The sequence below is a fragment of the Ursus arctos genome, unplaced genomic scaffold (assembly GCF_023065955.2).
Source record: "Ursus arctos isolate Adak ecotype North America unplaced genomic scaffold, UrsArc2.0 scaffold_14, whole genome shotgun sequence".
NCBI classification, from domain to species: Eukaryota; Metazoa; Chordata; class Mammalia; order Carnivora; family Ursidae; genus Ursus; species Ursus arctos.
In genome coordinates, this window is record NW_026622808.1 from 20,581,525 (window position 1) to 20,608,015 (window position 26,491).

The 26,491-nt window shown below is 53.7% G+C and overlaps 1 protein-coding gene across 12 annotated transcripts in view; it reads left to right on the forward strand.

Moving 5' to 3' along the window:
* Nucleotides 1-26,491, forward strand: part of NFIX (nuclear factor I X) — a 96,104-nt gene that overhangs the window by 26,857 nt on the left and 42,756 nt on the right. For 6 of the 12 annotated variants that reach the window (XM_026488128.4, XM_048227189.2, XM_044380009.3 and 3 more), the window contains exon 2: nucleotides 929-1,460. In XM_026488128.4, the coding sequence (XP_026343913.1) occupies nucleotides 929-1,460 (532 nt within the window). Of the gene's footprint in view, nucleotides 1-425; nucleotides 629-889; nucleotides 1,461-26,491 lie in introns of those variants that run through there. The other 6 variants (XM_057311552.1, XM_057311553.1, XM_057311550.1 and 3 more) reach the window with 5 other exon arrangements.

Here is a 26,491-nt window from a genome sequence, read left to right on the forward strand (position 1 = left end):
TTAAACTTCAAACAAGCAAACAAGCAAAAAAAAAAAAAACAAAAAACAAAAACAAAAAACGGGAGCCCAACCCTCTGTCACCTGACTGAGTGGGAAAGAGGGTGAAGGGGTCAGTGGGGAAGGGGCTGCAGGACGCCCCACGTAGCTTTTAACCCTAATGTGGCCGAGGCAACCACCTTATTTGTGCTAACAAGAAGTGTTTTGTTCCTTATTACTGTGATTAACATTAGTATCGGTGTCGGTAACAAAGCTGAAATCACATATTTAGGATTTAGATCTGATTTTAAAAAATGCTGGGGTGGATGTTCCAATTGGAGCAGGAGAAAAGAGAATGAAAACAGCTTGGGGAGGGGAAACCCAAATCCGGTTCCTCGCTGGCTCCTGGATGTCATGTTCTCTCTTTTTGGGGGTGGCCAAAACCCGACCGGTGTCGGGACACGAGGCGGCCCCCGCACGCCTCGCCTGTGCGTGCCCGGGAGTCGGTGCAGACCGGACTCCGCGCCGGGGCGAGCTGACAGGAGTTTGCGGCAGCGATAGAACATGGAGATGTCATGGGCGCGACAGAGCCTGGCGGGGATACCAGCAGCGTGTGTGTGTGGACCGCAACGTTGTCTGTGCGCGCGTGTGTGTGAGTGAGTGAGGGAGAGAGAGAGAATAGGTGTGTGCTCAGGCGCTGGGTGCCTCTGTCTGGCTGCCGAGGCTGAGATGGGAGCAAGCGGCTGGCGAGGCTGGTGGTGGCTCCAGACCACACTTCTGTAGAACAATCACGAGAGAAAATTGTCGTGGGAGGGGGGAGGAGGAGGAGGAGGCGATTTTTCTTGTGCCCCTCTTCTAACGCTTCTTTTCTCCTTTTCTCTTTTCCCCTCACCCCGTCTTCCCCTCCTCCCGTCCTCCCTCGCCCCGCATGCTCCCGGCTTGCCGCCTGCAGGATGAGTTCCACCCGTTCATCGAGGCGCTGCTGCCTCACGTCCGCGCCTTCTCCTACACCTGGTTCAACCTGCAGGCGCGGAAGCGCAAGTACTTCAAGAAGCACGAGAAGCGGATGTCGAAAGACGAGGAGCGGGCGGTGAAGGACGAGTTGCTGGGCGAGAAGCCCGAGATCAAGCAGAAGTGGGCATCCCGGCTGCTGGCCAAGCTGCGCAAAGACATCCGGCCTGAGTTCCGAGAGGACTTTGTGCTGACCATCACGGGCAAGAAGCCCCCCTGCTGCGTGCTCTCCAACCCCGACCAGAAGGGCAAGATCCGGCGGATTGACTGCCTGCGCCAGGCCGACAAGGTGTGGCGGCTGGACCTGGTCATGGTGATTTTGTTTAAGGGGATCCCCCTGGAAAGTACTGATGGGGAGCGGCTCTACAAGTCGCCCCAGTGCTCGAACCCCGGTCTCTGCGTCCAGCCACATCACATTGGAGTCACAATCAAAGAACTGGATCTTTATCTGGCTTACTTTGTCCACACTCCAGGTAGGTCACTCTCAACCCCCCTCCCCATTTTATTTTACTTGCCGGCATTTGTTTTGTGTATGGTTCCTCTTCTTTCCAAAGGATCCAAGCAATGGGCCTAACTAGCGGGCCTGTCCTGCCCCGGGCTGCAGCCTGCGTGATGTTCCCCTTTCCCCTCTTCTATTTCCCTCCACCTTCTCCATTCTTCCTCCTGCGCTCCCTTGCCACGGTATCTACTGGATTGTCATGCATCTCCATCTTTGGAGGACCGGTCTTACCCAAAAGACGCTGCAGGTCTTAGGACTGGGGCCAGGCTGCCCCAGAATTATCCACAATAGTGAGAGTTGGTGATGAACACTGCCACACACACACAAAAATCACTCGTTGCTCACATTTAAAATGACTCAGAAGAAGTATTCAGAGCCAGGTGCTGGCTTTCCTGCGGCTTCCCCGCAAGTCCTGGGGAAAAGCGGGATTTGGCACAAGCGGGGTGGGCAGCAGTTCGGCGGAGAGAGGGGTGTGTAAAACCTCCGGTTAGGAGCCAGAATGAATAGAAAAGAGGAGTGAGGGCAGCAGCGAGCAGATTCTGGGGCCCAGATGCCCAGGCGGGAGCTGTTGTGGATGGGATTTGGCTGCCGAAGAGTAGGAAAGTCATTTGACTTCATAGAAAGTGAAAAGGCGCAGGAGATTCCTTGCGCTCTCCCTTCCGCGGTGTGCGGCTGCAGTGGGGAGACCCCAGGATGGCTGCCCACAGCCCCTACCCCTCTGCTGGGAAGCACTGAGGCTCTCCCCAGCACAGGCATGGCAGGGAGGGGCGTCGTTGCGGCGGTGGTCTGAGAGAAACAAGCAATACAAAAACTCTGCAAATTTTCATTTTCTTTTTGTGTTCCAAAGTGGTTCCAGTTCTCCTCTTTGCTTTTCCAGTTTTACCAGCATTTTGGGCCGGGGTGGTGCAATTCTCTTCCTCTGTTCTTTCACTGCCCCCCCTACCCTTTCCCTTTTTATAATTTCTTTCCGCTTTTGTTTTCTTACAAATTGAAACAGAGATGGCTGGTTAATTTTTAGCCTCCACTCAGCTACGCCCAATTTACTGCCGCCTTTGAAACCTAAACGGGCGGCACTCTGTGATTAAGCAAGGCAGAAGTGTGTTTACATTATGCCCAACCAACTTGTAATGAGAGGGCTACCAAACCTTTTTCTCTGTGTATGTGTGTGTGTGTGTTTTTCCTTTCCACCATTCCGGTATTTTTTTCCCTCTTGTTTCCCTTCTTTCTCTCTTTATGCAAATGTAACAGAATGTGGCTTAACTTCAACTCTGGTGAATGTTCTTTCCCGCAAGTGTGTGTGTGTCTTCCTTCCTGCTCATTCATAAAAAAGAAAAGCAACTCACTTTTCTGCTGTGGTCACTCCCTTGCCTGTTTGGGAAGTTGGGAGGAGTGGTATGACTTAATCCAGAGATGAAATTTGGGGAGCTTTTAGCATTGAGTCAGGAAGGTAACCTTGACTAGGATTAGCACTAAGGATTTATATGTTGGACAACTCTGGGGAAGAAAAGGTGGTGTTGGAGGCCTCTCTCCTTACTCATTCACATTCTCTTTCATTCTGAGAGGTGGCTTTGGTGGTTGGTTGGAGGCAGTGGACAACCCCCCCTCAACCCTTGCCCTGGCCCCAAAGCCATTGCTCCCTTCATGAATCTCTCTAGGCTGGCACCTGGCCCTGTGTGACTGTTATGACCCCTCAGTCCTCTCCTCTGTTCGTCCTTTTTCTTTCTGGAAATGAGACTAAAGAAAAATTTGAGAAGTTATCCTCTCATTCTCTGTCTACACAGCAAGTCAGAGTGGGGAGGGTGTGTGCCTGGTGGTGTTGGAGGTAGCTTCGGGGGAGCTTGGAGCCTTGAGTTTGTGTCTGTCAGAAAGATCTTCTGCAAGGGAATTCAGTACCTTCTGATTTCAGAACTAGGGCCTCTAAGATGGAAATCAGTACTCATCTTTCTCTAGCTTCCTCTTACCCTGCTCTCTAGCTAGATCCCTGTAGCCGAGCTGTTTCCCTTTCCTCTTTTATTTTAGGCCAAATTCTTGACTGCTGCCAGCATGGGGCTGAGGTAGGATGAAGTGTGTGTGATGAAGGAGACCGTTTGTGGCCAGCCTCCTAGCTTCTGGACTCACCAGGCAGGTGTCCGGAGAAGGGAGGCATCCCCGCCCGCCCCCCCAGCTATAATGAGATCATTTGCCCAGGAATATGAGTGAATTCATGCCCCATCGAATGCAGCCGCAGCCATTTCTGTCCCGGCTGAGGTCCAGTTCCTTGACAAAAGCTGAGTGGAGAACTGAGGACATTTTTAAATAATTCATCTATACTCCGGCTCCCTGGACTCCAGATAGTTTCAACGAAGGTAGGATTTCTTGCTGGAATTGCTTTAATTCAAACGTGCCTCACTGCATTAGCGGGGTGAGTGGTTGCAGCACGGGCCACCAGTGGGCCTGGCGTAGATGATCTCAAGAATGCGAGAAGCAGGCACAGCTTTCTCCCCAAGCCACCCCAGTTTGCTAGAAAATGTCTTCTCCTGGCTAATCCCCCAAATAGCATCAATGTGGTAGCATAGCCTTCTCCATGCCCATGCACTCCGCCGTCCTCAGCAGGCTGCCCCTTGTTCCTTCCTCCCACTGGAACCTGGGAGTGGGGGCTAAGGTGCAAGGGCTCAGACAAGAGTTGCTGTGGATTCTAAAAGAAGTACTTTTCTTCCCTTAAAACTGGGCCGAAGATCCCAGTCTGGGCTGAGCTGGTGGTGCCGGGTTTGATGACAAGTGAATTTGACACAGTGCTAAGTATGGGGGCACTGCTTTACCTCCACCTGCCGTCGTTATCCGTGGCCCTCGCGTGCTCTTGTTTTGCCCCACCTGAAGTTTCAAGAGGAGCCATGGTTGGGGAGGGAATCAAGGACATGTGTGTGTGATGTCGGGAGCTCTATTCCCAGTGTGCGGGGTCCAAAAGACCGCCCAGAGTGTGTTACGACCTCCATGAAAGTTAGCCTTTCTGCTGGGAAGGAATTGCGCCATGTGTCTGTCCTATTTAGGAGGGGACATTGAGGCAGAGCAGAGTCAGAGCATTGTCATGGAAGAGGTATGTATCCCTGGTGATGTCCTTCCATCCAAAGAGGTTGCCCTAAGGCAGGCGGTCGGAGATAGGCTGGGAGTGTGGGTCTAGGAGGCTTCTGTTTGTGTGGGGAAGGATGGCTGAGCTGGTCTGGAAGTGCTGCTAGACTCTTTACAAAGCTTCCACGGGGCCCTGAAGGTGAACTGGTATCTTCAGACCTACCTTAACCTAGGCTTTGGCCTTAGGAAATAGCAAAATCTGGGGTGTCTGGCTGGCTCCGTCCGTAGAGCATATGCCTCTTGATCTCGGGTTGTGAGTTCGAGCCCCACGTTGGGTGGAGAGATTGCTTAAAAATTAAAAAAAAAAAAATCCGAAAGCAATAAAATGCTTTACTGAATGGAAATGCCAGCTTCTCTCTGTCAGATTCCTCCGACAGGCCCATGGTGGAGGCCCATGAAGTCCAGATATTCGGGTGGTGGTCCTTTCCTTTATCTCCGCTTTTTCATTATGGAGAAATTCACATGTAGAAGGAGCCCTCTTTACCCGTGCCAGAAGTCTGCCAACTTACAGCGAGTCTCGACTCATCTATACCCCCCACTGCCCCCCTACGTTGTGTCGTTTAGAAGAAAATCCAGACATTGTAGCTTTTCATCTGTAAATATATCTCTGCACATCTCTGAAGATAAGGAGTTGTGGAGAATATAACCACAATATCACTGTCACACCTAAAAATCATCAGCAGTTTCTTTACTATGGTCAGTCTAGTCAGTGTTCACATTTCCCTATTCGTCTCCTAATTTTGTTTGTCTGGGTCAGGATCAGAATCGGAATCAGGTACACCCAAGGGCGCCTGGTTGGCTCAGTCGGTAGAGCATGTGACTCTTGATCTTGGGGTCGTGAGTCCAAGCCCCATGTTGGGCGTAGAGCTAAAAAAAAAAAAAAAAAAAAAATCAGGTGCACACATTGCAATGGGTCGATAGTTCTTTCAAGACTCAACCTCTAGGTGGTCCTCCTCCTCCATCTTGGTTTCTTTTCTGACAGATTTTGGGTTGTTGCTATTGAAGGACCTGGGTCATTTGTCCTATAGGGTTTCTCTGTCTGGACTCCACAGTCTGTGCTCCCTTGGGTTGTTCAGTGCAGTGCTCTGAAAGGAGATTCTGCCTCCCTCTTCACCTCCAGGTCTGGGATGCCTGGACCTTACCTGTCACAGGATGTGGATTAGCACCTAAGGAATTGTCTAAGTGAACTCTTTCAAGTGCACGGTCACCCTTCTCAGGTATAAGAGTCCCCGGTTTTTGCTCTCGGCTTCAGAGTTCAGGGCTTTGCAGTGAGCACTGGTTTTCAGGTCCAAGGGAGGACTCCTCATCTGGGTCCTTCCCTGGTGGTAGGGGGCATCGTTCGGCCATGTTAGCCCTACCAAGATGCAGCCGATGCCAGCCATGCCCCTAGGTCTTCACTGGACACTCGGCCTATCTGGTGGCTCTGGTGGCAGTGCATGGGAGGGGCCGTAGGAACAGCAGCCACGCTCTTGCTCTTGGGCAACTAACCCCCAGCGTGGCCCCTGTGCCACCTCACCCACGGCCTCCTTTTTCAAGGCCCAGAAATGCCACCGGTCTGCATCTTCGAGGCAGCACCATCTGGTGCCAGGGCTGGTGGAGACTGCAGGGCCCAGGAACCAGATTCATAAGATGAGCAAGATCTACAGATCATCTTTTAACCCAACGTAAGGTCCCTTTTAGAACATCCTGGAGGAGACATCAGTGTTGTGCAAAGGTCAACTGTGGTCGTAAAATTCTTCTGTTCGTCCAACCCAGAGAATGGGTAAAGGGATGAAAGCAGCTAACACATACATACGGGCACAGAGCAGGCAGGCAGCGGCTCACAGCTGCCGCAGTCACTGCTGTTAGGACTTCGTGAGCCCAAGGCTGCCTCCCTATCACCTTCACCTGCCAGTCTCATTTCTGGTAAGGGACGACGCAGGTGAAAGCTAAGTTTTCTGTAACATGTCAGCCTCTCAGATGCTGAAGCCTGCTCTCATGGTTCCTTTCCACCCTTCTCCCCAGGAGGCTGTCCTTTCTCCAGGCCAAACGTTGCCAGTCCCTCCCGCGCCAGACGCAGCTCCTCAAACCCTTGCCATTTTGGTCACCACTCCCTGGAGGCCTTCTTAAACTGGAGCATTTGGTATGGAACACAGAAACTCCAGGCACGATCAGATCCCATGGTAGCCACAGGATTTGCAGGTCCTTCCAGCTACATAATTTGTGGGGCCCAGTGCAAAATGAAAGTGTGGGGCTCCTAGTTCAAAATGATTAGGGACTGCAGTGTGACAACAGGGAGAGCATTAAAACCAAGCATGGGGTGTGTGTGACTGTCCAGGTTGTGCACCTGTGAAGCTGACATAGGCCACCTGTGTTCTGTTAATGTGAAAGGGATGATGCCTTCCTTGGTGGGATGGAGGGGTGATGGGGGGTCAGGCTAGCCTCAAGAGGGGATGTGACCCCAAAGAGGAGATCAGAAATGCCCAGACCCAGTCCTTTGGCTTGGTCTCATTCTAGGACTCCCTTGACCATCTTCTCCTATCCCCTTTGTCCATAGCCTATCTGCCCAGCCGGTCAGGGGTCTGCACTGGCCGTGATGCACAGGGGTCTTGGTGGAGTGCTCACTCTGCTGGCTGAGTTGGAAGCTGTAGCTCAAGGGAAAAAAAGACTTACCCTTGTCTGAGCTTGAACCAGCAGTGCGCGGGCTGTGAATAAGCCGGAGGGGACCTGGACACTTGAGCATGGTGACCAACTGTGCACCACCACCCACCCAGAGGAAACAGGGCCACTCTGCAGCAGGAGGGCTGGGCTTCAGACAACGACAGGCAAAAGGACTTCCTGAGGATTCAGTTTACTTTTGGCACTGTCGTAGGGTGGTCGAATTTCCTTTATTCATGAAATACACACTTGGTGAACCTACTGTGAATGAGGCCCTTCTAAGAATGAGAGACTCCTGCATGCAACTGGCAGGGTTTGGGTGAGGGCCTCATGATGACTTCTAGAAGGCGCTGTCCCATAGGCGTGAATGTGCAGTGATCCATGCTGGAGGGGAGGGAAGACAGGCTAAGGCTTCACCAGGGGCTGTGAAGAGGGACGCAGGGCCCATCTCTGCCACTTTCTAGTGTTGCAGAGACCTGGGGCGCCGGGGAAGGGTGGGCCAGAGGGGCGGAGGGCCGTGCCATGGTCCCCCTCTGTTCTGGTGTCCTGCAGCAGCTGTGCAGACAGGGCCCAGCTAAGCATCCCCTTTTCTGCCCAAGGAAGAGGGTGGCTCTCTCCCCACCCCTTTCTCTCTTTGCCCCATCGGGTCCCACCCCCCACCCCTGTCTCAGGAGCTGCCACGCTTCAGTTATTTTATCCTTCAGTGTCCGATTCAGAAGTCCTTTCAAAGGCCCCAGCCGTGTCAGCGCGGTGCTCACACAAAAGGCCTCTTTGATTTCTTGTTTGTTTTCATTTGCCAGTGGAGGGGGAGGGGGCTGGAGAGAAAGAGCTTCTGGGTTTTAAAATTTTTATTTGGGTTGCTTCATTTTCAGAGGGGTTGGTTCCCTGGAACTCCTTCCTGAGTTGGGGGCTTGGAGGCGGTGGGCGGTCTTCTGGGGAGAGGGCTGACACGGGAAGTGGGGGCTGCCCCCACAAGCAAGAGGGGGAAGTGTGGGGGTTTAGGATATGGTTGTTGGTTCACCTTCAGACATTCTGTGCTAGGCCCCAGGGTGGGAAGGGTCAGGTTAGAGCCCACTGCTTGGGCTGGGAAAGGTCTGACATGCCTGGCACCAAAGAACATTCCCATGTTAGCCTGTACTTCCCGTATGTCCTTAGTAGAGGCCTCGGCACGGCTGTAGGATTTGAGTAGTCCTGAACCTTGACTTTGCCGTTTTCCCTTTAGTGTCCCAGATTCTGCTGTTTCCCTCTTGGATGAGAAGGGAGTGAGGATCCTTCTAGCATGCACATTCCTTGGAAATTCTGTGTCTTCAAATACAGGCTGGGGCTCCCCACTGTCCGTCAGGGAATGAAATGGGGGGAGGTGACAAGTCTACCCAGCTGCCTGGCGTCCTGTTGCCTACAGGCCTGGGACAAGCTCCTGTCTTCCCAGGCTTGCTCTCTCACTCCCCTCCCCCCAAACCCCACCCCGTACCTCTCATCTCTCCATGATGGCTGATTTGTGAGATGCTGCGGCCATGGATGCCTCTCCCAGAGGAAACGGCCCATGGCTCCCGGAGGACTTTGAGGACAGGGAGCTGAACTGAAAGGAGATGGAGGGCTGCCCTCACCAGCTGTTTGGGACTACAGACACCCAGACCGGCGCCTGTTGGGGTACATGTGGGTGTATCCCGGCAATGCAGTAAGAAGAGCCGCAGCCCATCAGTTGTGGAGGCCTGACTGCCACGGCTCAGGAACAGAGCGCTGGAGAGTGAGGCTTGGGCAGGTGGTCACGGGCGTCAGCAACAGGGAAGTGTGCCCACTGGGTGAGGGGGCTCCGCAGGGCCTGGTTGGCAGACGGGAGAAGGAGGCTGGGGGGCTGAGAGATAGATAAATATAGCTGATGGCATTTCTGATGATAGGTTTTTCTTGGCACCAAGGGCACCGTGGAAAACAGCACGACAAACGCCGGCCCCACAGGCCGCCGTCGCCATTTTAAGCATGTTTGAGCCGAGGGGTTGCTGGCATTAGAAGAGGGTCCCACCAGGCGGAGGGGCTGTGGCAGGGAGGTTTGGCTGAACTGGGCCTCACCCCCTGGGTGCCTGTGTTTTTTACTTTGTGCGTATGGATATCTACTGATTTTCTGGCGCTTTGGGGATTAGAAAAATATTTTGGGGTTGCTCTTTGTGGGCTTGTCTCCCAAGTGACTTGTCCCCCCCACCAGCCACTGTGGCCTATCTATTGGTCTGTATGTGAGGGGGTGTTCTGGCTCTTGTCCTCACTTTTGATGTCTTAATGATGACCTGGCATGCTACCGCCCCAGGTCAGAACCTATGTTCGCTGTTATTTGGGGGACATCCAGTAACTTAAGGGGCACCCATTTGTTCAGGCTCCCAACAACTTCTTGTTCCCTGTCCAGTGGAGGAAGGGGCACACCCCTCCTCTCCCTCCCCTGCTTTAATTCCATTTTTCCATCAGAGGCCCAGTTGTGGCTAAGGCACCATGCTGAGTCCTGTCTGTGTTCACCACCCAAATTCTCACACCAATTCTGGTTTTAAATCTGTGCTCCTGGCTAAACGTGTTTGTCCTCAGGTGACACACAGCGGTCTCTGTGTACAGTGAGGGGATCAGTGAATCAGACCCGGGGGGCCTGGGAGTCTTCCTGGAAGATGACCTGTTTGAACCACATCTTGAAAGACGGTGAGGAATTAGCTCGTTTTTGTCAGCTGGCTGAGCCTTTTCAGCCGCCAGAAGCTGATTCCCTCCTCACAATGGTTGAGTGATATAGGCAGGGCAAGTATTATTATCCCCGGGCCCGTACAGAGACGGGAACCCAAGTACAGAGATGTCAAGGCACTCAGGTCACTCGATGAGTTTCTGGCAGAAAGACCCCAGGATCTAGGTCACTGAACATTTCCACCTGTGGGCCTTGCTGCTCCTTGAACTTCATGGGGATTGCTGGTCTTGGCAGAGTCTCAGAGGAGAAAGCTGTGTGGGTCCCCATGGTCTCCGTTGCTCTCTAGGAGCTGAGACGGTGGGGCTGGCGCCTAGCCTGTGGCTCAGCTCAAGGGCTCCCCCAGCTGCTGAGCACGTGGGGTGGAGACAGTGATCGGGCACCTGGCCTGTCCTTGACACTGGCCTCCCCACCAGCTGGCCCCCTGCCTCTGACCTGAGAGGCAGCATGATACGGTTGGATTGGGTCCGCTGGATGTCTTCGCCCTGCCGTGGCCAGCTCGGCTTCTCGGCGCCCCTCCCCAGAGTGTGGGGAAAGGCAGGTAGAGTGGGCAGGAAGTCTAGGCCTGGGGCTGGGCAGCTGGGCTGGATCTTGGGATCCCTGATCCTTGCTCTGTCACACCCTTTTCCTGGGAGTCTGCTTGGAATCAATGTTTGAAATAAAAATGAATGTAATTATCCTAAGTAACCAGATGATTGCTGGAAGTTTTGCAGTAATCTTCTCTACATTGTCTTTTTATGTGCTCTCATGTAAACTCTTGCCTTTGCCCCTTTCTTAAAGTTTGAAAACTTTGGGTCTGTGTACGTAAAAACTCTCCCAACACGTGGAGGGGTGGGGTGGTAGGGAGAGGCTAGCCCATGCTAGAGATTTTCCTGTTTCTGTGTCTAGTCAGACAGGGACATAACCTCTTAACCACTGACAGCAGATCCTGTAAAGCAGTTTCTCCACCACGGCACCACTGGCTTTCAGGCCAGACCATTCTGTGTCGCGGAGACCGTCCTGGGCGTTGTGGGGTGGTTAACGACATCTCTGGCCTCCACCTGCCAGATGTCAGTTGCAACACCCCACCCCAAGTATGACAACCAGAATATCTCCAGACATTTCCATGGGGGAGAGAATTGCCCCAGCTAAGAGCCTCTGGCCTGGAAGAAACAGAAGGATTCAGACAGAGCATTGCCTGCATTTACTCCTTGCCTGTCCTCTCAGTCGCATGGCAACAGAACCTCCTAGCCCCTGCTGTTCCCCTGTGTGTCCTATGCCATTTTCCCTTTCAGGGCAGCAGGAGCCTAGGCTGCAGCAGTCTGGGGCTCCTCTCCCTCATGAGAAGCAGGAGCCCATCTAAGAGTCTCTTACCGAATGTCCCTCCTAATACCTTGCATCGTGGTCTCTCTGTGTGTTGGGGCTGCTGATCTGTTGACTAGAGCAGGGGATCTGCTATTCGGCTGACCCAGGCCTATGTGACAAGCTAGTGATGCTGTCAGGGACGTCCCAGACCCCGAAGAGCAGCAGACATTTGGTTCTGCAGCGTGGGATGCAGAGACCAGAAGCTTCACCTGAACCTCAGCACTACTCTTCATAAATGATGTATTCGATTTTTTTTATTATAGTAGTAAAACACACTCTTTCTAAAAAATTCAAACAATAGAGAAATGAAAGAGACAGACAAGCTCCCCAAACAGCCCTCCTGCGCCAGAGAGAAACTCATTTCCCTGATCTGTGTAGGTTCTTCTAATTTTTTTCATCAGTTCATAGATCAAATAACTTAAATACGGAGATATTTATTTTAAGAGCAGATGGTATGTTTGGGCTGATTGAATCAGGTCCAGGGAGTGCCACTGTGGTCTTGACTTTTCCCATTCCCTGTCCATTCCATCCGTGTCCCCATCACCCCGGGTATGGGACGTCCCTGTCCCCCTCCGCTCCCCCCCCCCTGCTGAGGTGACAGTTTCTGCTTGTGCTTCCTGGGAGCTGGGTGACCAGCAGAATGCGCATTAGTGTCTGAGCAGCCAAGATCCTGTTGAGGGGCATTTCTATTGGCTATGTAACCCAGATGGTGGAAGTCAGGGCCTGAGCCCCAGCCCATGCTGAGACACCCCCCCAAAGGCTCAGCCAAAGGAGTGGGGGGGGGGCAGGGGCACTGAGAGGAGGGGCCGCTGAGAAATAGCCTGCTTGGCTGTGCCCTGCTTGGCCCTAGCCTCTCCTCTCTGGAGCCAGGTTCCCAGCTCTTTCCTGGAGGGCTAGAGTGATCCTCCGCGTAGGGTAGACTCTTTGTCAACTAGCCTGGCATCCTGGAGGCTTTTCTAGACCCTACAGGCTCCTTCCAGGGTCGGCGGCGGCGGCTGCTGCTTTTTTCCTTTCTTAAAATGGGGGATGGGGGGTGCCTGGGTGGCTCAGTTGGTTAAGTATCTGCCTTAAGTATCATGCCTGTTCAGGTCATGATCCTGGAGTCCAGGGACCGAGTCCCAGGTCAGGCTCCCTGCTCGGTGGGGAGTGTGCTTCTCCCTCTGCTCCTCTCCCCTCCCCAGCTTGTGCTCTCTCTTGCGCTCTTGCTCTCTCTCTCTCAAATAAATAAATAAAACTTTTTAGAAATGGGGGTGAAGTGTGCCTCAGCCTTCCGGGATTTATCCCGTCATAATTCTTTGTGTCAGGCTTAAAGATATGGCAAAGAGAAGAGTGTTCTCTCCAGGCCAGCGGCAGGGACATGACTGGGAGAAGGAATCTGGGGAGAGCTTTGCGGCTGGGTCAGCTTGTCTAGGAGAAGCTGCAGATGACAGCCGGGAGTAGGGTGACACCTGGTGACTCTTCTGGAGTGGGCGGAGTGTGCAGAGAGATCAGGAGATCCCTGGAGGCGGCCTGCAGGAGGCTGACTGAGTGCAGCCTTTGAGGAGTGTGTCCTTATTATGCCTGCGGATTATATCCCCATTAGCGCATAATTATTATATAATGGGTGTTATTGCATAATGGCAGTTATATAACACGTGGCCCAGAATACGGGTGTGTGTGTGTGTGTGTGTGTGTGTGTGTGTGTAATAAGTGTATATTCTCTGGCTATAAATAGCTGCCAGCCCTGCACTGAATCTGTGGTCACACCAGAGCCACCTTATAAATACCCGGCACTGGGCTATAAATTTCTGACTGGTGACGTAGGCAGACATGGTACCTAGTTAGGAGGTGGTGGGAGGGACCTGCAGCCCCACCCGGCCACATGACATCATTGTTTCCATAGTAATAAGAACGCTCCCTGGGGGACCAAGGAAAGAGAGGCCTTTAAAGGGAGGATGCAAATGGTTAGAAAGCTGGGCGGGGGTACTGTGCCTGGGGCTGAGCGGGCTGGGGTCCCCTGGGTGGAGGGCTGCAGGGATGAGACAGGCCATCTACCCTTAGGTGTTCAACCAGTGCCAGGGCAGGAAGCTCCATTTTCTTTCATCTCTTCTTTAGAGGGTCTCAGGGTCCCTCCTTGTGTGTAGCAGGTTGTGCGAGACTCAGCTGCCTGTTAGGAAGAACGGGGGAGCCCATGGTCTGTCTCCATTCTTCCCCTTCCCAGGTGACCTCTTCATGGCTCTGGGACCACCAGCTGAAGGGGAGCTGAACATGGGCAAACCAGAACTCTGCACCCCAGTCAAGTCCTCCAGGGCGGGACTGCTTCCCCTATGAGATTTTTAGGCCAATTTTGGCCTTAGTAATATAAGAAATATGTGAGCAATTTGGAGTGTGTCTCAGAGAGCCTTTTGGAAGTCATGGCACTGGGAGATGGCGCCTGGGAAGACACAGGAGACAAGGATAATATTTTGGCCCCAGAGGCAGCTATGGGGTGGGATTTCATCTATTTTGATGTATGAGACGTAGTTTCCTGTTGGGTGGTTGAAGAGCTACTCTTCACATTCCCGAGGAAGAAATGCGTTTATTGGCAGGTGGCGGGTTTGAGGTTAGTTGGGAGAAAGGAAGGGTGGGTGACCAACTTGTCATAGTATGACCAGTTTTCTGGTTTCAGCACTAAAAGTCCTTTGTCCCAGGAAATCCCTCTGTCCCTTGTACACCAGGATGGTTGGTGACCCTAGAACAGTGGTTTTCAACCAGGGGTGACTTTGACCTCCAGGGAACATTTGGCAATGTCTATAGACACTTGGTTCTCACAACCGGGGGAGGGTGCTGTTGGCATCTAACGAGTTGAGGCCCGTGCACAGGATAGTCCCTCAACAAGGAATCATCTGGCTCCAAACATCACTAGGTGGTGAGGCCGAGAAGCCCTTCCTGGGGGGTGGGGAGGAGGTTAGCAGGACTTCTGTGCCTCTCCGCCAGACAGCCCTTGCCTCTGCCAGCGGAGAGCCCCTGCCCCGCCTCCTCTCTGCATTTCTTGCAGCTCTATTTCCTCTGCTTTGCTTGGTTATGTGTAGGGTTCTGGGGCTGGGAGACTTTCTGGGGAATCACGGGGCTTCTGAGAGGGTCTTTCACCCTCAAAGCTTAGAGACTTTTGTAGGTAAGACGGTGCTGAGTGTAAGCCCTTGCTAGGCAGTCTGGTGCTGGTGCGGATCTTTTGCCCATTATTACAAAATAATAATAATGGAGAAATCATTAAACAGCAATCCCTTATTGCCTATCAACAAGTTTCCAAGTGGCAAAACCTGCCTGCTTCCCTCGCCTTTCAGGCCAGCACTTCCCGTGCAGACCTGAGCAGACCGTTGGGGCTGCTGGCCCAAGGGCTGCCCTGAGTCCAGGGCCAGAACTTACTTCCTCAGAAGCCCACTCCCAGACCCAGCAACTAGGGCAGGACTCTGCCACTCAAAAGAGGCCTTACAAGTGCAACAGGGGGAGGAAGCTGCATCTATTCTGGCACGTGGAGTTCACAGAAGTCTGGTTTACCCGATGTCATTTGTAACAGATTACCTTTTGCATGTGTACTGGAAAAGAAAGCAGGAGACTATAGCACCTTCTTTCTCACCTGCGTTTAGTGCATGTTTAGTTTACTACCTGGCTGTAGTTTACTTGGTGCCCTCTGGCCCTGACCACACGCACAGTGTGGCCAACTGGGTTCTTGTTTCTGCTGGGAGGGGGCCCACAGACGATGGCAAATATGGTGGTTCATTGATCTGGTCTGCACCGGGTGGTTGGCCTGAACGGGGGGATCAGCTGGGCTGCAGGCTGCCCCTTATATGTGTGGAGCTCAACTTTTGAGTTTGGACTTGGGATCGAGATAGCTAATGAGCACAGACTGGGGAGGCAGGGCCCACAAGTCTGCAAGCAAGGCCCTGCCTGCTGTGCCAAGGGGAACTCTGTGGGGAGCAGTGCTGGCTTCAAACACAAAGGCCACTGCTCCATGGAGTAGTAATCCTCAGGGTATTGCCAGCCCGAGAATATGGCCAAATGAGAGGCCCCTGCCCCGCGGATGGGCCAGATTTCTCTCACTTATTTATGGTATTGTGGTTTATAAAGTGGGCCCAGCACACAGATCTCTGGGCACAGTTTCAAATACAAGCATTTCTTTTAAATTAAACAACACACACAGACACACAGACACACACGGTCTGTTCAAGCCATGCTGCTGCCCGGGAGTGTTCGGCCATGTGGGTCAGTCACTGAGGATGATGGTCCTGAAGCCACCATTTAATATTAGATTTTGTAACTCAGAGATTCATTAATATAATTACTCAGATGCCAGCCTGGCTTGGCAAGGTCTCTTGAATTGTGTTCCTTTCCAACAAAGCGCTCTGGCTGCAGGGATGCCCCTGGTGTGCCAGAGCCCCACTCGCTGGTTTGTGGACTGTGGGCAGAGGCATGTGTTGGCCTCCTTGGCACACCCTCTCTGGGAGTGGCTGCATGATCCCATGGTGGCAAGTCCTGCCTTCATGTGTCTCATTAGGAGACAGGCACCTCTGGAGACTCTGCGGCGGAAGTGAACAGTCAGCCGGGCAAGGCCCCATTTGAACACAAGTTCGACCCCAGTCTCGGCTGGTGGCTAGGTAATTTCGTTTCCCTGTGACACTTTGCACTTAATTTTGTAGATTTTTCTGCTTCTGGAATCTTGGAACCAAGACTGTTTTATCTGCCTTTGCATCTGTCTCTTGCCCAGTGTATAGTCTTGTACAACCCCAAAACCCATTTTGAATATTGAATTATCTTCAGATGGGATATAGCCTGTGGCCCATCCCTGAAATAACACAAAAGCACGGAATGGCGTAAAAGTCAGAAATGGGGCTGATGAAGGAAGCGAGTGAAGGCAGGGGAGAGCGGCCAGTGTGCCGAGTAGGCATCATGAGGGGAGAATTCGGACAGATGAGGAGTGGTAGAAGCTTCTGGGGAGCTGGAAGGAATGTGGTGGGCAAGTGAGAAGCTGTGGGCTAATGGGTTGAAAGGGACTTGGTTTCTCAAAAAAAAATTTTTTTTCTGCTTTATGGCAGTTAAGGTGTCAGGAAGATAGGCAAAGAGCAGCCCTCTTCCTGGCCCCCTCCTTCCCCTGGCCCTTTGTTAGAGGGGCCACCGCTGGGTGGGCCACCGGCCCTTGTTCAGCCTGCCCCTACTCCCAGGCCTTCCCACTTGTCTCTCTGGCCTGCCCTGTAAGACGGAAGGGGTGCCCCCCCTTCTGGCCTTGAAGCAAGCACATGGTCGGTCCCTGGAACCGATGTCGAGCTCACCTGTGACAGGATCTCCTCCCTGGCAGCTCCTTTCCACCCTGCTAACCTAGGAGATGCCCGCAGCATGGGCTGGAAGGACGCAGCCCCAAGCGTCGTGCACGGAGCATCGGGCATCCGGATTGTTTGCCTTTGGCTCAGAGGCACCCCCCTCCGCCCCCCTCTTCTTTCCTCAGAAGCCCTGGCCTCCAGGCCCCTTGTGTGGATGCAGACTCATGGCTGGCTCTTTCAGCCCTCTCTTGCCTGGACACCCCTCTGGCCCTGGCCTCCCCGGACCAAGATGGCTGCCGTCCCCAGCTGGTACATGGCACCCAGCCCTGGTGGCTGGATGTGGTTCTTAACAATAAATTATTAAAGGAACATGAACAGTGTGTTTCTCACACACTGGCCCACGCACGGTCACTTTTCTGAGCCGATCCCAAAGTCTGTTCTGGCCGCTGCTGCCTCTTTGCTTATCTCAGTCTTCAGAGTCGGTCCCGTGAGTTTTCGAGGTGATTCCCAGCTCTCCCCTCTCCACCTTAAGCTCCCCTAACCAGCCACTTCCTCCCTGGCCCTGAACCTCTTTCCTCCGGCCCCACAAGCCTGCCTGTTACTTTCTTGGAGACCACTTTCCTTTCCAAAGTTCACCATGCCCAGTAGAAGAGCGGCCCCAGTGCCCAGTCTCAGGAGTGTGGCGTGCTGCAGCATGACCGTGCTTTGGGGGTGTCACCCTCCCTCTTGCTCTGTGTCGTTAGGCGTAGAGTCCGCTTGAGCGGGAAAGTTCCATGTGAATGCCGATGGACCTGGAGGGCTGCGGTTTCCCATTGCCTCATGATGTTCTTCTACGATGTGGGGCGACAGTCGCATACGCATAGTCGCTCATCTGTCCGCTGTTTTAAAAAAGGTATTTTTCTGATTATAATACTAGTGCACATTTATCATAAAAACACCAAATAAGCACAAAGTCTTGGGGCAGGGGGAGAGGTCAATAAAAATTATCAACATTCTGCCACTTAAATAACCACCTTTTGTTGCATTTTTTGTACCCATTCATCCACATATTTAATTTTTTAAAAATTGGAGTTTATGATACAAGCACTTCTGGGTGCTACTTTAAAAATTTAATACCGCCATGAATTCTACGCCACCACAGTTTTTCAAAAACTAAATTTTGGTGGTTTAGCATCTTTTCTTAGCTGCATTTCCCCTAATTCTCAACATTTCTAATGACTTCTATCCCCTTTTCATTTTGGAAATGAGAAATTACCTTCTATGGGGGTGCCTGGGAGGCCCAGTCGGTTAAGTGACTCTCTATTTCGGCTCAGGTCATGATCTCAAGGTCATGAGATTGAGCCCTACGTCAGGCTCTGCGCTGGGCATGGAGCCTGCTTGGGATTCTCTCTCTCCCTCTACCCCACCCCCACTCACCCCCACTCTCTAAATAAATAAATGAATAAAATTATCTTTTATTATTAATGTAATAGGTGCTTATTTAAAAAAATACAGGGGTGCCTGGCTGGCTTAGGTGGAAGAGCATGAGACTCTTGATCTCGGGGGCGTGAGTTCAAGCCCCACGTGGGATGTAGAGATTACTTAAATAAATAAAACTTAAAAAAAATACAAACATGCCTTTTAAATGGCTGCATGAGACTTCAGCATGCCAAAGTTGATGTCATCCCTCATCTGTGAAGAAGCCTTTACATTGTACATTCTGCTGGGATGGACATCCCGATGCCCCAAGCTCTGTAGCTATGTGTCTGAACTTCAGACAAGACTTCCTAACAGTTGAACCGCCAGGCAAAGGGTACAGACTCTTCTGAAGATGCTTCCTATGGATTGTTAAATCGCTGTCTGGAAATCTGGCTCCTGCAGACGACGCGTGAGGGTTTTTCTGTCCACATCCTCAGCTGTACCCCGTTCATGCTACCCAGAGCCCCAGAAAGACACTCCCATCATGTACACACATCACACACACATCATGTACATATTACATCAGGATGTCCTTTAAAAAAAAAACTGAAGTACGATCTGCCCTGCAGCGTGGGGCTTGAACTCACAACCCCAAGATCAAGAGTTGCGTGCTCTACCGACTGGGCCAGCCAGGCGCTCCCAGGATGCACGTTTTATGAGCCCACCCTCCCATCCATGTCACAGATCTATGTCTGTTGCATCAGCTCACATGTCCCCAAAGGACACATGCTGTTGTCCACTGTAAGAGCTAATCTTGGACGTCACCCCAGGCCTCTCTCTGTTAGCACTGCTGGCAGGGGAGGGGTCCTCAGAGCCCTGGCATGGCGGGGTCAGTTCCCTTGGGCCAGGAACTGGCAAGGGAGCCCCGGGACTGCCTGGCAGCGAGCAGGTGCTGGACACAGCATCTGAATGGCAGCAGCCCCCCCAGTGCCTGCTGAGGCACAGGCCCCGGAGAGCTTATGAGGAAGCAGCTGCTGCTGACCCCTGAGGCCAGCCCCGCCGTCTGCTGCCAGGACCCTGGGCCTGCCTGGGGAGATGCGTTCCTCCTGTGACTGGATGCGAGGTTAAGTGAGGGCGAGTCCCTCAGTCTGGGCTGTGGACTCTGTCTCCACTCACACACAAACTTGTACATCCTGTGCCCTAGAGACGGCATCCCCCAGGGCCACATAGGCGGGGACACACAGCCCCTTGTGCCCTACCCCAGAGCCAGGACTGTCTCCTCTCTCAAGTCTCCAGACTCTCCAAGTCTCCACATGCGTGCGGGAGCGTGCTCTCCTCCGGCTCCGTGCCCTGCGTCTGCGTGCGCGTGTGCGTGTGTTCATTCACCTTGAACCCAGGCTTTGTGTCACTTGCTACATCTCTTTGGCCCATTGAGGCTACAGCATCTCAGACCTCTGGCAACTCTTGTCCCCCACCCCTTCTGCTCGGTGCTCCCTCTTGCCCAGAGCCTGACTGTCCTCGGCAGTGCCAGTGCGAGGCGGGAGCCACCCCGTGACCCCCGAGGCCCAGCAGGGGGCCTGTGAGGTGCGGAGGCAGTGGAGAGGCGCCTACCAAAGGTAGAGGGCTGTCCGCAGAAGCCTTTCTTCCCTCCTGCTTGCGGTGGCAGCTGCGGTGCGGTGGTGCCTCCAGGGCCCATGGCCGTGCCATCGTGGGTGGGATGCGTGTTTATGAAACTTCGTCCGTTCTTTTCCCCTGCAAGTGTTCAGCATGTGTTACCCTGTGAGTGTCTGTGCGTGTGTGTCTGAGTGTCAGGAGGTGGGTGTCTGTGTATGAGCGTGGGTTGGAGTGTGTGTGTAAATGTCAGTGCGAATCACACCCTGGGGACATAAGGGGAAACTTTGAGGGTCACGAGGTTCCAACTGTTGTTGCTCCCATGAGGACACAGAAGCCCGAGGGGAGTGCAGTTACCTGCCCCCCTCATCACCCAGTGAGTACCCAGGTGCCCCAGGGCCACAGCCAGCAGACTTCAGGCCCTGAGCCCCTGTGGCCTGCAGCAAGTGTCTGCCTAGGCAGTGTGTGCACTTGCCACAAAGTGTCAGGCCCTTCCCTGCCTGCTCAGCAGCTGAGCAGCTCCTTTCTAGGGCTCTTTGTGAACCTGCCTCGCTATTAATCTACCTGTTAGTAAAAGAGATTACAATTGCTGTAATTACAGGGCGCTATGGCTCCACCGTCAGGAGCAGGGCTGAGTGAGAGGCAAAGGGTGGGGGGAGTCCAGCCCCACAGGAAGCTGCTATTAAAAACCCCATGTTTTGATATGGCACAGGGACAACAGCCCTTCCCGGGGGCTGGGCAGGCTGTGTGTGTGGGGGGGGGGAGCTGGGTTCCCACTGTGGGCTCTGGCATGACACAGGAGGTCAACAGGGCTGAGGACGGGGAGGGCTGGGGAGGGCCCTCAGGCACCCCGACCTCTGGGGCCGCATGCTGAAGGCACAGGCCTTTGCAGGCATAGACATGGTGGCACTTGTCAGGATGGGGCAGTGGCTCTCTATCAAAGGGGCTCTGCAGCCACCAGCCCCCCCCCACTGATTTGTGTGGACACACAGAAGCACCTGGTCTGTGCCCACCCAGAGCTGTGTGTGACCTGCTCCTAGAAGAGGACACAGGTGATCATAGAGCACAGACGCTCTCGGTGTGTGTGTGTGTGTGTGTGTGTGTGTGTGTGTGTGTGTGTGTGTGTGTGATTCTATCCCCAGGGGACTTCTGGCAGTGTCTGGAGACATTTTTGGTTGTCAGTTCTAGGGGGAGTGTCACTACTGGCATCTAGTGGGCTGAGGCCAGGGATGCTGCTAACTGTCCTACAGTGAACAGTACAGCCCCCCACAGCACAGAATGATCCTGTCCCAATGTTAGAGGTGTCAGGGTGGGGAACCCTGGACAGAGCAGAGGAAAGGGATGGCAATGGGCAAGTCAGACCAGAGAAAGGCCCCGAGGACTCCCTGGTGCTACGATTGGAGACCTCAGCAAGTCTGTCCCTCGGTGGGGGTGGGAGAGTGTAGGCATCCCAGGCCAACAACCCCAGTGTGTTGACCCCAGGTGGGTGTCAGGGGACCACAGGCTGTGGACATTTCTGTCCTCTGTCCTCCCTCCCTTTTTTGGCAGCAAGAGCTGGACCCAGATTGGGGCACTTGCCCTTTCTTACTGCCCCCCTGCCAGTGTCCTCATTGCCCACCGAGGCACCTGGGAGTGAGGGGCTCACCTTTTCCCTCCGTTGGAGCCTCACAGGCCCCTCTGTGTGGGAGGAGTTGGGAGGAGGAAATGCAGGGATGGGAAGGGCTTTGCGCCCTTCTGCTTCCATCTTGCAGGGACACCGGGCACACCCTGGCTTCTCCCGAAGACACATCTGGCCCAGCTGTTGCTCTGAGGCACAGAGCAGAGCAGGCAGTAAACCCAAGTTTGCTCCTTTCTGGATGGGCACAGGAAGCCTTCCTTCACCATTCATTCCTGTCCATGAGAGGGGCACAGCTGCCCCCTTTCCACTTTTGTTTCCACTTTTCCTTTCCAACTTCGGTCCCCTCCAAGGTCCTCCTTGGGAGAGAGGACAGGATGGTCGAATAGAAGATGCAGTAGGATGTGGCCTGCGGGGCTGGGCGAGGGAGGTGTGGGCACTACTCCATCCTATGTCTTAGGGTACGCGCACTGCTTGCGAGCAGGGCCGGGCTGTGTGCAGAGTGGCTTCTGATGCCCCCTCAGCCCTCAGGCCTCCAAGTCTCTGGTATTCCGCAGACAAAGCGCCAAGATTTTCGGCTGTTGTGAATTCTGTGTTTCACACCAAGTCCCTAATAGTGGAGTCACTTTGCCTCCCCCCCCCCTTTTCTTGCCTTGACAGCTCCAACCTTATAATTTTACCTTCTCCCGTCTCATAATCGCTCCTTTTCTTCCCTCTCCCCTTCCTGGGGTTTTTGCTGCTCATCTCTGGGAACCCCCTTTAGGAGGGATCGCTCCTGACAAGAGGGGAGGGGCTTCCTGTCAAACATTGGGAGTTGATGTTTTGTTTGGTAAAATGTCTGTAAATAGGCTGTGAGGCATTAATTCTACACGGATCCCTGTGCACTAGAGCGTCTTTTTGTGTCTGTGCACGTCTCCGTGTGTGTGAATGTCAGGAGCAGAGAGAAAGGGAAGAGAAGGGGAAGGAGGAGAGAGGAGAGGGATGGCTTCTGCGGGTCCTGGTTCTCTTCCTTCTGGGACATTGTCTTGGCCTAAATCACAAGCCCTGATCAGGAGAGGGCCCAAGGCCCAAACCCTTTAAGGGCCAAGGAGAACGTCAGAAAAGAAGCTGCTGTGTGCCACTGTGGTTCTGGGCTGGCTGTTCAGAGGGTTGGGATGGGACAGTGGGCCTGTAAATCCAGGGATCTGGGACTCCAAGGCCCTGAGAGGTGGGTCATGGAGGGAACCATTCCTCCCGCCCAGCATTAGCTGGTCACCTTAGGTTCTCCGGAACAGTGTTGGTCTTCCACCCATAAATGGGAGCCCGTTTTTCCCTGGACATGAGGCTGTCTCTTAGGTAATTGTCTGCAAAGCCACTCCCTGTGCTCTTTTTATTTTTTTAAGTTAATTAATTTATTTTTTAAAACATTTTTTGAAGTAACCTCCACCCCTAGTGCGAGGCTCAAACTCATGACCCTGAGACCGAGAGTTGCATGCTCTACTGACTGAGGCAGCCAGCCCCTCTTGCCTGCTTTTTTTTTTTTTTTTTTTTTTAAACTAAGACTTCTTGTTGCCTTGGATTGGTCCCTTTTAAGCTTCAGGTGGCTTTCGTATCCCAGGATTTGACTTACAGCAAACTCACTAAAAACCCTGGTGTACTTGACTTTTTACAAACTCAGCCCCATCCGTTTTCCCGCCATCGGCCTTCCAGACCACGGAATGCTCTCTCTCTCTTTCAGCTGCTCCTCAGCTGACACCCTCCCTGAATCCATTTTGAGTTGCTCTTCCCCGGCCCCGTTAGAAAATGTCGGCTCCGACTGCACCATGCTCGCCAACAAAGGTGCAGAACGATTTTGGCTGCTTCGTCCAGGAAATAAATTCCTCTTCAGTGCCAGAAACCGTTGAGTGGTGCCATGTGTTGAGCTCTGGGGCCCAGCACCATGGGCAGGGCTGCTGCTCCAGGCAAGGAGGGGGAAGCGTGGGGTCAGGAGGCTCTGGGGGGAGAGCCTTGCTGCCCACACATCCCACGTGCCTTGGTCAAGGACCCAAGAACCTGCCACTTGGCCTGTTCTCCCAGGCCTGGCTTTCCATCTGCAATTGCCTGTGGTCCGGTTGGTCCCCAGACCCCTGGTAAGACCGGCCCCTGCTCTGCCCTGCGGCACGCAGCCTCCTTTCTTTCCAGCTACCTTGCCCAGGTTCTCTAGCTCCATCTGCCTTGTAAAGGTTGGTTTCCCCAGAGTCTGCCCACTCTCCTCTTCTCTCCTTATAATTGGTGGTGCTGTCAGTGTCACTGAGCCCCATTTCGCTGAAGCCCACAACAGTCCTATGAAGTACGCACTGGTCTCATCCTCGAGTTATGCCTGGGAGCCCCGTGGACAGAAGAACCTTGCTGGAGGCCATGCAGTAGGGAGCGGCAGCCCAGGGCCTGGCCCCTCCACACACATCTGCCCCCCACTGCTGATCCCCCTGGCTCATCTTGGGACTGATTTCTCCAAACTCTTCTTTCCAGCTCCTGGGCCAACAGCCAGTTGATACAGTATCCATAGCGACCTCAGGACACTCTCCAGTCCTCCCTTTTCTATCCATTCCATGCCTGTCTCAGTTGGGGTTGTCACCAGCTACCCGAGCTTGGGAGCCTGCAAAACTGAATCACTGTGGCTCTTTGGTGGCTCTGAATCCCTGCCTCTTCACCATCATGATTACTTTCCAAATTCAGCTTCTTCTCCCGTCTTCCAGACTTGGTTTTTATTAGGATATAATTCACATAATAAAAGTCACTATTTTAAAGTGTACGATTCAGGGGCGCCTGGCTGGCTCAGTCGGAAGGGCGTGCGGCTCTTGATCTCAGGGCTTGTGAGCTCTAGCCCCACGTGGGTGTAGAGGTTACTTAAAAATAAAATCTTAAAAAGAAATAAAGTGTGCGATTCAGTGTTGTGCAGCCACCACCTGTCTAGTCCCAGAACGTTCTCATCACTCCCGCCCAAACCCCATACCCATCAGCCGTTTGTCCCAACTCCTCCTTCCTCCTAGAGCCTGGCAACCACCGGTCGGCTTGCTGTCTCTATGGATTTGCCTGTTCTGGACATGTCATATCAATGGGATCAGACATTGTGTGGCCTTTTTTCCGTAGCTTCTTTCGCTGAACGTCCTGTTGTTGGCGCTCATCCACGTTGCAGTGCGGATCAGGACTTCATCCCTTTTTCTCGCCGAATAATATTCCATCATGGATCTACCACATCTCTTTAATCCATTCTTCTGTTGATGGACGTTTGGATGGTTTCCACTTTGGGGTGATTGTGAACAGTGCTGCTGTGGACATGTGTGTACAAGTAGTTTACGTGGACATATGTTATTGATTCTCTTGAGTATATACCAAGGAGGGGAATTATTCTTTTCTGTAGGGTTTTGTGACCACCCTCGAATAGGCAGCTGGTCATACCATCTCCCAGAGGTGCCTCCTTCTGAGGTGGGCACCCGGAATTTCTCACAGTCTAGCCCGTGCTGATGGTTCCAGCATCCATCTCCCCTCACACCCCCATGTGCTGTGTTCCAGCAAACGGAGCTCTCTGCAGGCCCTGAGTGTGCTGTGCTGGTCCCCGCCTCTGGGCTTCTGTTCCTGATTCTCTCCATCTACCTTTCACTTTCCCCCTTTGTCTAAACACTACTATCTTTCACACCCCAGCTCAGCTCTCACTGCACCCTCCTGGGTGCAGCCTTCTCCTACCTCACTTCTCACTTCCAGAGCCTAGCCCTCCTTCTCTGGGAGGCCCTACATTTTATTCATTAGGCACCCAGCTTCCAACGCCTGCCCAGGGCAGCTTCTCTGGTTCTGTATTCACGGGCATTTGGCAGGTAATAGGTGCTTAACGAATATAGCAAACAGATTAGATTAACACTAAGGCACGGTGTGCGGGTATGCGGTCCCTGCCTGTCGCAGGTCTGTAGGTGAGCCACCTGGGTGCCCCTGCGGACGCACAAATGAGTGTGCTCCTGCACTGGGCCTCCCATCGCCGTCTGGGCCCCAGGGTGTTAGTGTCCTCACGTTTGCTTTTCCAAGGCCTCCTGGGAGCAATTAGAGGAAGTGTAGAGGACAGGCGTCCAGGAGCCCCAGAGGTGATTCGGAGGGAACCCAGCCCCCTTTTGCCCAAATAGGTGAATAGCAAGTCACATGTGACCCGGTTTCTCGCTGTTCCTCACTCCTCTAAGCACAGAGGGGTTGTTCTCTTCTTCCACCCAAACCAGCCCATCTGGAGATGGTCCCAGAGTGGCTTCCATGGTCCGGTGTTATCGGCTAGCCTCCAGCACCCTGTGTCCTCCCACCCCCCCCAACCCCAGGTCCTTCCGCAGGCCAGGGCAGGGGTGGGGCAGAGGAGCCAGGAGGCAGCTGCCCCAGGCTTGGGTGGATGCTGTGCCTTGGATTCTGGATCCACAGAAGGTGGCACTGAGGCAGTCCCACCAGGTGTAAAGGACACTGCCTGGCCCCAAAACACTGGCCCCACCCAGGGTCTCCCAGGTGGCCCAGGTGGGTGGGCACCTCAAGGGCGCACAGCACCACCTCAGCCACCCCACTGCAGGCCCAGGGAGGAGCAGGGGTGCACTCACTCAGGGTAGGGGAGACGAAAAAAAAGGGCGGATGCCCTCTGCACCCCCCGGGGGGGATCTGCATCAATCAGCAGTCAGGTAAGGCTACACTTCACCTCTTGTCTTTCCCCTCCACTGGATCCTACCCCGTCCTTTCCTAGCTGGGGACCTAGCTCTAGTCAGCCAGCCACACGCAGGCAGGTTCCCCAGGCAAGCTGGACGCCTAGTGGCCCCACTCCTGGCAACTCGCCGTCTTCCTAGGCGCAGCCCAGCCCTCCTCCTCCGCCTCCCTCCTCAGCCCTCTCCTCTCCCTGGGCCTCTTCCCCACGTGGCTCATTACAACTCCAGTTGTTCAGGTCTTGACCTCAAGAGCCTTCCCTATTGACCCCTGACCAGCGATACTAATCTGTGTCAACAGGCCCCAGGGGTTAAAGAAACACAACCGGCGAGCTGCCTCCTTAGCAGGTGCCTGGAGGGGGCAGGGTGGCTCCTGGGAGCCCGGCTGGTGGAAAGGAACTCCCACGGCACAGCCCCCTCCCCACTTCACCCCGCCCTCCTGCTCCCCCTTTCCTGCTCTCTGGGATACTTTTTCCTCTGCAGACCCCCGCCAGCCCGCGGTCCCCTCCTCTCGGCCACTACTTCCCTTCCGTCTTGCCTTTGCTCTCCACTGGATCTGGGACCAAATGCCTCCTCGAGTCCAGGTGGTGCTTCCCTTGTGCCACCCCCCTCCCCACCTTCATCCCCCCCCCCACC